At 34.0% G+C, this 10,566-nt stretch overlaps 1 protein-coding gene across 2 annotated transcripts in view; it reads right to left on the reverse strand.

The window, feature by feature from the left end:
• LOC128992393 (voltage-gated potassium channel subunit beta-2-like) overlaps positions 1–9,207 on the reverse strand; it is an 83,287-nt gene extending 74,080 nt beyond the window's left edge. For both annotated transcript variants that reach the window (XM_054415950.1, XM_054415949.1), the window contains exons 1-2: positions 9,077–9,207; positions 6,026–6,284 (exon numbers count right to left, since the gene is read on the reverse strand). In XM_054415950.1, coding sequence (XP_054271925.1) covers positions 6,026–6,147 — 122 coding nt within the window. In that variant the 5' untranslated portion in view covers positions 6,148–6,284; positions 9,077–9,207. The remainder of the gene's footprint in view (positions 1–6,025; positions 6,285–9,076) is intronic.
• Between the last annotated feature and the right edge of the window lie 1,359 nt (positions 9,208–10,566).

A 10,566-nucleotide genomic window follows, 5' to 3' on the forward strand; every position in this document is an offset into this window, starting at 1 on the left:
ATAGGTTCTTCAGCTTGAGTGCTTTATAACGATTTTGTATAGTTTAATATAAGTAACAATCCTAAGCCCTAATTCAATTTAACAACTGGTTGTTTATTGACTCTAAAGGGGTTCTACGATTATATATTTTTATTTTATCCCCAGTATCCTTAGTTTAAGCTCGGAGAGGTCAGGAGATAACACAGACTGTAATTTATCACGTGGACCTCGACAAAAAGTAATTTATCAATGTAAAGTGTGAAAAAGGAGAGCCTTAAATCAAGACGGATTATCACAAAAATGCTAATGTTACATCTTATTTTTATAAACGTTAGGATTAGATGGATTTAAAAAAAGTATAACTTAAGTGGATTATTAATATTATCTGAAACAAATAACGTAAACAGTAAAAGTACATTGATTTTGTTTAGAGGTTATTGATTTATTTAAAACTAAATGTTTATTTAATAATGGTGTGAAACAGCGGTTACCCAGCTTCAGTACAGTTATTAATACTTTATTAATACTTTTACAGTTATAACATACTGTTGTGCAAAATTTTTAAATTTAAAATATGAAAATTCTATAGTTGTGTCAGTGGAAGGAAAGCAAATTAAATTCATTTTAGGAGGAGTCGGGACCACGAGAGTCTGCAATTGGCGGCAACCAATCACAAGACAAGGCTAGTGCGACGTTGCCATCGCCCGATGACGACACTAATTAAAATACTAAACATTATTTTCAAATCAGCTGGTATTATTCGATTTGGCAACACCACACTGTCCTCGTTGGCTCCTTCGAAGTCACGTGGTAAATAGGCTCCTCCCTCAACTACAGACTCTCGTGGTCCCGACTGTAGTAGTCATTTGTCATCTGGCTATTAAATTAATGATGCTATCTAACATTATTAATAGAGACAGTAAAGAGACCACGTTTAGGCCATTTCCTTACACAACATCACAAAACACTCATGGACTGGATAAACACACAACAAATAATAATAAACTGTGCGAACTGCTGAAATATCTGTGCATACACTAGAGATAAAAACTTATCGTGCACCAAAGTCCGAGAAACTAACCACTGATAAATTGCTACACTTACAATAAAAAATCAGTTACTCATTGACTCATCATTATGTGATACACCACTCAAATTAAGTCTTCATGAAATCGAATCTTGAAGTAAAAGTTGAAGCAAACTTTAAATAAATACCCGCAAAGTTGTTTACATTAGTGTGAGTTTTCCTCAGTATGACTGACAGTTGGTCCACATCCAACTTTCGTGACGGGACACGGACGAGAATAACGGACAAGAATAAACCTGTCGGTCTGAAAATGTCAGCTGGACACTACTGGGGAGTGGTCTGATGAGGGCCTGAGAAGAATCCGCAAGAGGGTGGAATATATCATCCAAAGATATCAGCAAGGACCTCAATAGTGCAACCCTACTTTGTTGGTCTTTGGTGAAGTATTTAACCTTTGCTGAACAGATTATGGTCCTAATATATTGAAAGATGAAGAGGATACATGCCATATAGCTACTTGAGCACTCTACACCTCTTGAAACACAACAATCACTTCAAGAAAGCCCTAGAGTTGATAAGATTGGACGATTCCAACATCCTAGGGTGGCTATATGAGAATGAGTGAAGAATGAGTGTTCAAAGAATGACAGTTTTTTTCCAAAACAAGATTTGCTGTTTCTGTAAAACCCCAAAGATCAAGAATAGTTTCGTACAGTTTAGAAACTATCAAAATGTTTAATGTTTCTCAGGATAGAACCAGCAACCTTCAGCTAGTTCCTAAGAACAATCGAGCCTCTATTATTAGCAACTAACAATTTTTACGAAGTACACATCGGGTTTTTTGATAAATTAAATTTTAAGTAGGTAACTAACAAAATATAACAGTGTCTTTCTTTACCTATAGATACAAAAATGTTTCTTTAATAATAAACTATTCAATCTAATCTTTTACAGATTAAATTTTGGAGCCAGAGAAGTCTTTTCTCATGAAACAGTAACACAACAGTCTCATGGCAAATTGCTCTGCCTGCCCTGCACTGACATAAACCGTGTAACCTACAAGGGTCGGGTAGGTAGCAGCTGCATGTTGAATATTTATCTGACAGCCACATCCAGTACATGGCGACTGCATTGTTTGTTAGGCAAATACCAGCATGAACAGTGAAATCCACATTTAATTTGGTCAACAGCGATAAGTTCTGAATATTAATTAAGTTTATTTACAGATTTCCCTAATGGACGGAGCATGGTTCGGGTGTTATTAAATATTTTCTGTGCTCAATGTTTTGAGATTTTAAAGTGAAATGACTACATTATTAGTAAAAGTATAAAAGGAATTCATCGACACGATCATTTACCTCATTTAGCACTTTCATGTCACAAGCGAAAATTATTTAAAACAATTTTATTATAACCAAATCAACATTTTTTGCGTACAACCCTGAACTACCCTATCACTAAAAATCAAATTGATCGGTATGGTCCATTCTTGTCATGCTTTGCTTGGTCTCTTCCACGCGCATTTTATGAGACGCATGGGAATGGGCAATGGACCACCTCTCTTAAAGTTATGCGCCTACCTCTGGGTTAGAAGACGTAATATATTTTGATTAACTCTAAAACGTACCATACCAAGCTAGCAAAACACAGTTAAATATATAACACATTCTAAACAATAAATAAAATCTTACAATATTAGCCGATACAAACGGCCTTTGATCAAAAGTTTGATAATACTCTACGGAGGACATATTTGGGTTTAGAGAATTGTTCTCGAAGAAAAATCTGTCAGAATTTCACTGTTAGAAAGTAGAGAAGGTGTTTGAAGGTTGGGATTGAAGACGCTAGTATTGTTGGCTGATTGTATATTATTGTGTATTAGGTATTTCGGTGCAAGATGGGACGGACTAAAACCATATCCATATACACAGAAATTATAAAGTTTCGAAAGCTCTCCCTTAAAAGTGTTTAAAAATTGAAAACTCCTGAAACATTTTGACAATTCCACTGAAGACACTGAGGTCGTAAAAATTTAAACTTTTGATAAAATTGAGATGCTATTCCAAGATAGGAACTAAATATTACAGGAGTCAAGAGTAACTATAAATAGATCAATGATGAACCAAATACAAAATTAACAGTAAATTATATTGTTAGATTGTTCCAAGGCAGGATGGGAAACACCAGTGTACGACACAATAAACAAGGCTTGGCTCACACAGACAAACACACTGCCAACTCTGCTTAGACAATCGCTCCTTTCATGCAGCTGTACTGCCGAAATTAGTAGGACAATAAATTATTTGGCTTAGTAGCTTTTTTTAGCAGATTGGATGTATTATCTAACAGATTATAGCGGAAATTGTCTATCACGATTTGTAAAATCCAAGTTTTCACGACGTGTGGAGTCTGGAATCTGACCCCGTTTTCAGGTCAGAACGTAAAGAGAGTGGAAATGTTGTGTTATGTTTTGTGTGTGATGGGGTGGGGTGGATGTATTTCTATCCCGATTAAAATATTGGAGACATATTCATTTACCTACTTTGGCAATTTTTCGGATCCAGTATATTATTAGTACGTTTTTATTGTTATTTAACTATGAATTACAAAGGTCTAACGGCTCACAGATACCATTTCATCACTCATTCCTGACGAAAATTATGCCTCAACCTTTTAATCTTATACAAAATGTCATAAACTCTTCACGAAGAATTAATCCCCTTCATTTAATCCTTAAACACTTCATTCCTGAACACTTGACCCATGACACACTCTTTCTCTTGAACGCTTTATTCAATAGACCACCCTTCAAAAAGACTTCACCCTTTAACATTTATTGTCAGGGCACCGATTTCTTGGGCAGTGTACTCCTTAAGCCCTAATGAAATTATACTTAGAACACGATCTCTTATGTACCTTGTAAACACTTCATGCCTGAATCTTACATCTTCCAACAATTTTAAATTACAATCACTGACCACTTTCTATCAAATCGTTCATCACTGAACACTTTATTTCTGAATACAATTCTATAAAATCACCTTAACATAAAAGGTAAGTGTATTCCGTCAAATTTTCCTGCTTCATAATTTTATTCTTGGACAATTCATATCAGAGTTCTCTAACAGGTTAGAGAGACTCTTGTTGTAGCAGATAATTAAAGAGGTTCTTCAACAAAGATACCATCTAATTACTTTAGGTCATTGAGATTCAGACGCTAATTAGAATATTTAGTTGTATCCAATTAGGTACTTTCAAATCAAACATCTAATTAGGAGGAGGTGTTTCAGCATCTTAATATTCTTTTCAACTCTAATCAGTTAACGCTCAGCAAAAAAAGTTTTTCTAAGAATAAAAACATTTACAAAAACTTAAGAAAACACAAATTGTCTATTCTTAAAATAATAAGGGCTGTGGTTTCCTAAGCATAAAAATATCAAAATTTATACCGCTTTGCCAAATGAAGCAGAACTTAAAATAATACTGCTTGGTTTGAGCAAAGCTGCCATTAGTGAGTCAGTACCTTACAGTTTTGTTAGAGGCTGGATTTTGTTTTAATTTATATCCAGTTTTAAGATAAATTAACGTTGATGAACCGAGTTTTACTAGTTTGTGGCTGGCTTAAGAAATATTGTATGTTCAATTAAATAATCGATGCAAAAACAAATGGATGATAAATACTTTTAAAAGCAAAACTCTTAAGAACTAACCAAGAAGTTGTTTAGATTAAATTAGAAAATTATAATACACCAGGAAAAGCTGATTCAGCTGAAATAATTGAATCTTGTATACTGATCAATGAAAATTAAATGACATTCTATATTTTCCATTAGGCATGTACATGTAATAGTCATAATCACAAACAAAAATGGATATAAAATAATCACAACAATTTATATTAAAATATTGTCTGTGAATATGTTGATATTTGGTTATTACGCTATGCATACTAAATATTAAATTATTGACTATTGGAAAGCATTGACTATTGAATACTAAAGGTCTGGGACATTACTTTATTAAAACTCTAGAAAATTCCAATTTGAAAAATGTTGTTAGATAAAGATAATATGTATTCTTCAATAGCAAAATCAGAAATCATAAATCAGAAAATCTTTACATAAAATCCATGATAAAATGAAATGTTTTTTATCGAGGCAGTTATGTTCAAATGTAAATTTCAAATAAATCTCCATACAGGATACAAAGATGGCTGGCGCTCTGCCTAGTGACCGGGATTCAAATCCTGCCATTCTCTTCCGCAATTGTATCGTTTGAATTATGTTCACATTTGTTCCAATTCTTGATGTAACTTATTCACGTTGATTTTATATGTACTTAAGAACCAGTTAAATGTGTTTTCTTTATTTGAGATTAAACCAATTTATATAATTAATACGCTACATGAAACTTTGTCGGTTGAACTTCTCCGCAATTTCTTAACCGATTTTATCCATTGTCGTCTCATTGGAAAGAGCGTGTCGCGTCGATTTGCAAACTGACCTTACATTTTTGAAAAAGTCCCTTGGGCTCTGCCCCAGTGGCTGTTAAAGTTCTTAGTTGGACTTGGATCAATCATGAAAACCAGTAAATATATTACAATAGGACAAAACAGTATACAAATACAATGGTATTTACCAATCAATATACTTAATGCCGAGAGATAAACTATACAAATAGAAAAAAATATGAAAGCAAATGAATTAAAACTGTTTAAGAAATAGGAAATATTAAGGGTTACACAATGAAGACACTCTATTAGAAAAATATTAATCCCACAAAAAAGGTAAGAGGTAAAAAGATGAACACACTCAATAATAATTTATCAATACTCCCACTCTATCAAAACACTGCATAATATTATAGTCTGTATGATGGAACCTGTCTGCCCACCCTGTTTACTTTGTGACTGGCCAATGGTTAATGCTCGGAGCATCCCAGGTAGGCCAGCCAGGAGACAGGTTTCATCATACAGACTACATGAACCAATAGAAACTACAGACATTGCTGCCAACTCACCGGTATATAGTGGGTATGGGGAATATATCGTCTTCCTCGGTGGCATTGTTGCGGTTGTTGTTGGTATCACTGACGTTGACGTTCGAGTCCCCCGCCAGGGAGCAAAGCATTATTTGCGACATTAAGACACTTGCGGTGGGCCTACGGCCTAACTGGGCGTGTACTTAGGCCAGACATTGCTTGTTGGTCAATTGACGTAGGAACTGTGAGCTTGATCCCTTGATTTCCACGGAGCTAGTGGAGCATAGCACTCAAGGTACTGCGGGAAAAGTATATATTTACAGCTGTTTTTGTTTTACTGTTCAATTTAAAGGGTGCTAGAGTGTGAACATTGTGCTTTCACTTACTAGAGTAAATTTGTAACCCTTTAACATTTAGTACCTATATGTATTTTTACCCTTTACCCTTAGCTATATGGGATTGCCCCTGGATGTATTTTACCTAGTGTTCAGCGAAACTCCTATATTTCTGTGGGATTAATTGTGTCTGCTGAAATATCACAATTTACTTGTGGTCTGAAATTGAAGGAAAATACTGAGATGATTTAAACATATCATTTACGAAGGGTAGCAAACACATTGGGCTTAGTTAATCTAGTTAACATTAGGTAGAAAATTAGGTATAAGTTGAGTTTTGAAAATCGGGATCGATCAGAAAATAAAGAGAAGGTCAGAATCATCCAGATCAGGGCGTTGATAATAGTTGAAACATTAAAATTAGCTTACTGATTAGGAATGTCAGGGACACACACTAGGATAAGTACCTAAAAGTGAACAACTGTTAAAACATTACAGTTAGAAAACTAGGCTACACCTGACTTTAGGTCCTACACACATTCGAATGAAAATATCGATCGATATATCGACTATTCAATAAGTAATATCGTTTGGATAGTTAGGTAAGGTTAACCTAACCTAACTAACCAAACGATATATCGAATAAAACAATCGAAAAATCGATATTTTCATTCAAATGAGTGTAGGACCTAAAGTAAAGTGCAGCCAAAAACTATATTTGAACAATTTGGTCTGATGATTGATGATACTTTAAGAACTGATCGTATAAGTTATCAATATTTAATTAATTATGATTTGAATATTGATATGAGAAACAATAGTTAGAGGATTCGGGTCATAGGATTACTGATGGCACAAGCATCGTAATAAGTAAAGATAGTTTGAACATTAGGGGCAAAACTGGCAAAAGATTAATGATAGTTTATTCATTATCATTAGCAAAGATAATTTAAACATTAAGGTCAAAAGATTAATGATAGTTTATACATCGTAATAAGTAAAGATAGTTTAAGCATTAGGGTAAAAATATTAATGATAGTGTATTCATTGTGATTAGCAAAGATAATTTAAACATTAAGGTAAAAAGATTAATGATAGTTTATACATTGTAATAATTAAAGATAGTTTTAGCATTAGGGTAAAAATATTAATGATGACATTCATTGTGATTAGCAAAGATAATTTGAACAGTCGGGTCAAAAAATAATGCTAGTAACCCTAGCATTGTGAATACAGTAGTAAAAATAGTTGGTCATTAGGTTTCAAATATTAATGATAGGTTTTACATTGTTATTAGCAATGATATTTCGAACATCGGGGACAAAAGATTAATGATGTTATTGACGTTCAGGTTAGCAATGACAGTTTGAAAAATAAGACCTATTAATGACAGTTTAACCATTAGGATCAGCAATAGTTTAAAAGTATGGGTGAAGGAATAATATATATTTTAAACATTTGTTACAGCAAGTAAGGGGTAGATTAACTATTGACTTTAGTAGGTCAAGTGTTAAAAATCACTAGGTTAATAGGTCGATGATTAAGAAATACGCCAGTCTGAATGGATGTTAGTTTAGGCAAGGGGATCAGTAAGGATAGTTTGAACATTAGACAGAGGATTAATGGTAAGCATTGGGTTGGTTAAGGGATAGTTTGAACATTGAGGTCAGTAGGTCAACCGATAGATTAGTAAGTTGCAGATCGTTTTAACGGGAAACGGAGAACCGGCTCCCTCAGGCCTTAATCCGCATATAGAAGTTTGGTTTGGTTAGGTTAGGTTAGATTATATAAATATGGCCCCGAATTTACGACCAGTGGCCGAGACCCCTACACTCCGTTTTAACATATATTATCTACTCTACTCCGAGGAAATGGTGTCGTTATAGCATAAGAATTAAAGCTTGATACTAGTTCCAAACACCCATGTCTGCAATTAGGCCTATAATGCTTCAAACTAGATGATCACATGAATAATTAATCATAAAGATTCGTACACATTTAGCTCTGTATGGGTAATTGAGTTGAACAATAAGTTATAGCTGGATTAATATTGATTTACAAATATGCATTTGAAAGTAATTATTGTTTTTGAGGTTAAGATAGTTATTTATATTTATCACCGGGTTGCACGTGGTTTAAATGACGAATATGGGAATTAAGGCAAGTCAAAAAGGGGTTAGGAAGTTAACGATTATTCAAACACAAGGGAGTAGGTTAAAGATACCGCAATGGTGAGGTTAGGTCAGGCTGACGGTCTGTATTGATTTTGCAATAAGCGGAACCTCATATTTATTCATTTAAGCGGTCGTTTTATCTCGCCTTTTGCATGAAACCCTTTGCTTCAATCTGGCTTCTATTGAAAAATATTTACTTAAAACTTTATGTTAAAAAAGGAAAAATAAGTAGCCTTATTCCTTATTGTATGTCAAAGAGGTTACTGCTTTTAGTTTCAAGGTAACGTTTGGTAAACAAAAGAGATATCATATTTAATGCAAATTGAAAATAGGTTAGATAGGTCTCAATAAAAGATCTGTTGAGAAAACTATGTTATTGTGCTAGACTCAATGTTTCTGAATTTTTAGATGTATGTGTTATTTAACATCTTCAACATTTATGTTTTGCTTAACAATATAAAAACCAATAATGAACCAGTTTGTTACCAAACAAACAAAATAAAGAAAACCTATTCTCACTCCAGACAAAGAACAGTAAAACAAAAGCTCCAATAACTCGATCCAATCCTATCGACAATCACCTAGGTGTTATGCTACACGTTGTGGGATACGTAAAGAATACACGGTCCTTCGGTTACACTTAACGACGAAAGGCGGAAGAACAAAAAAGACGAACAGATGGGAAAGAAACACCGATCACCGACCGCACTGGAAGAGATGGTGAGCGGGACTGGGCTGGTTGCAGACGACGCGTAGTGCCGGGCCATGCCGCGAGGTGTCGCGTCGAGCGCGTGCGCAACTACCATCTGATTACTCTGTGTCGCGCCCGTATGATTAATGGCAGGTGCATAGAGTAAGAAGGCGTGCTTGACCTTGGAGTGTATATGTATGAAAATGCATTTTCGGTAATTTTTACCCTCAGATTGCCGAACGGAAATGGATATTGTGGATTATTACTTTGGATGATTGTATTATACAGCAGTACATATATTTGATGATGATGGAGATCAAGCTTGAAACTCTCAAAAGTATTTAGCATTCAGTATTTAGAAACAAAATACTGATTACGCGAAAGGCAAATACAAATTAATCATATTAATATGCTTTTGTTGTTTTCATAATTAATTATCACATTTTAATAAACATGTTTTGCAGGATTTTAAGTTCAATTTTTTTTCACTGATATTAACAGTATGCAGTATGACGTTAATTAGTAGGTAACAAATTCATTTGCAACAATTTATTACTACTCATTCACAAAACACATATGCTTAAATTATCAATTAATTAGAATCCCTTTTGGCCTTAAAAGATGGTTATTAATAGTTCTGTGTGACGGAACCTGTCACCTGACCCTCTGAATATCTGGAACTGGATGATGGCTAAAGATCGGGGAAGTCCAAGATAGGCAAGGGCCAGGAGTTGGATTCAATCATACAGGCCATATTATCAACATTCTATTTCTTCTCCTAGTTTTGAGTATTTTAATAATTAAAATGGCATAAAAGATGCAATACACTTTAATAAGTTACCTATTAATTTGGATTGGTTTAAAAATAGGGGTGTACAAAAGAAATCAGTAATAATCAGCAGTGAATTTCAAGGGTCAAATTAAATTACTTAATTTTCATTCTTAAGCTAGTTTTAGAGCTATAAAATTAACAAGACGCGTTTACTTCAATACATTTAAAAATATCAGCATGGAAAATACGTTAAAAGTGTATGTAAACATGTTAAAGATCCAAAATATACGCTTGAACACACGCAAATGGTAAATTTTCAACATACATAAATCGAAAGCGACAGGATAATCCAGGATGAACGTGATCAATTAAAAACGTGTAACATTGTAACGTATGATGTGGAATGAAGTTGCAATATAACGTAATATGTACAACGTCAGTTTAGTCCCATGAGGTGACGAGATTATAGAATGTCTTAATAAACTAGGCGTCTTACATAGACACTGTAAACCCCTTGTGGAACGAGTTAGTTAAACATGGTTACATTCATTTTAAGTAAGACATTAATTTAAATTAATAAGTTTCTATTGATAGAAAGAAACCTAATG

The sequence above is a fragment of the Macrosteles quadrilineatus genome, unplaced genomic scaffold (genome assembly GCF_028750875.1).
Source record: "Macrosteles quadrilineatus isolate MER2022 unplaced genomic scaffold, UCM_ALF_1.0 Scaffold_4__1_contigs__length_99947679, whole genome shotgun sequence".
Lineage (NCBI taxonomy): Eukaryota > Metazoa > Arthropoda > Insecta > Hemiptera > Cicadellidae > Macrosteles > Macrosteles quadrilineatus.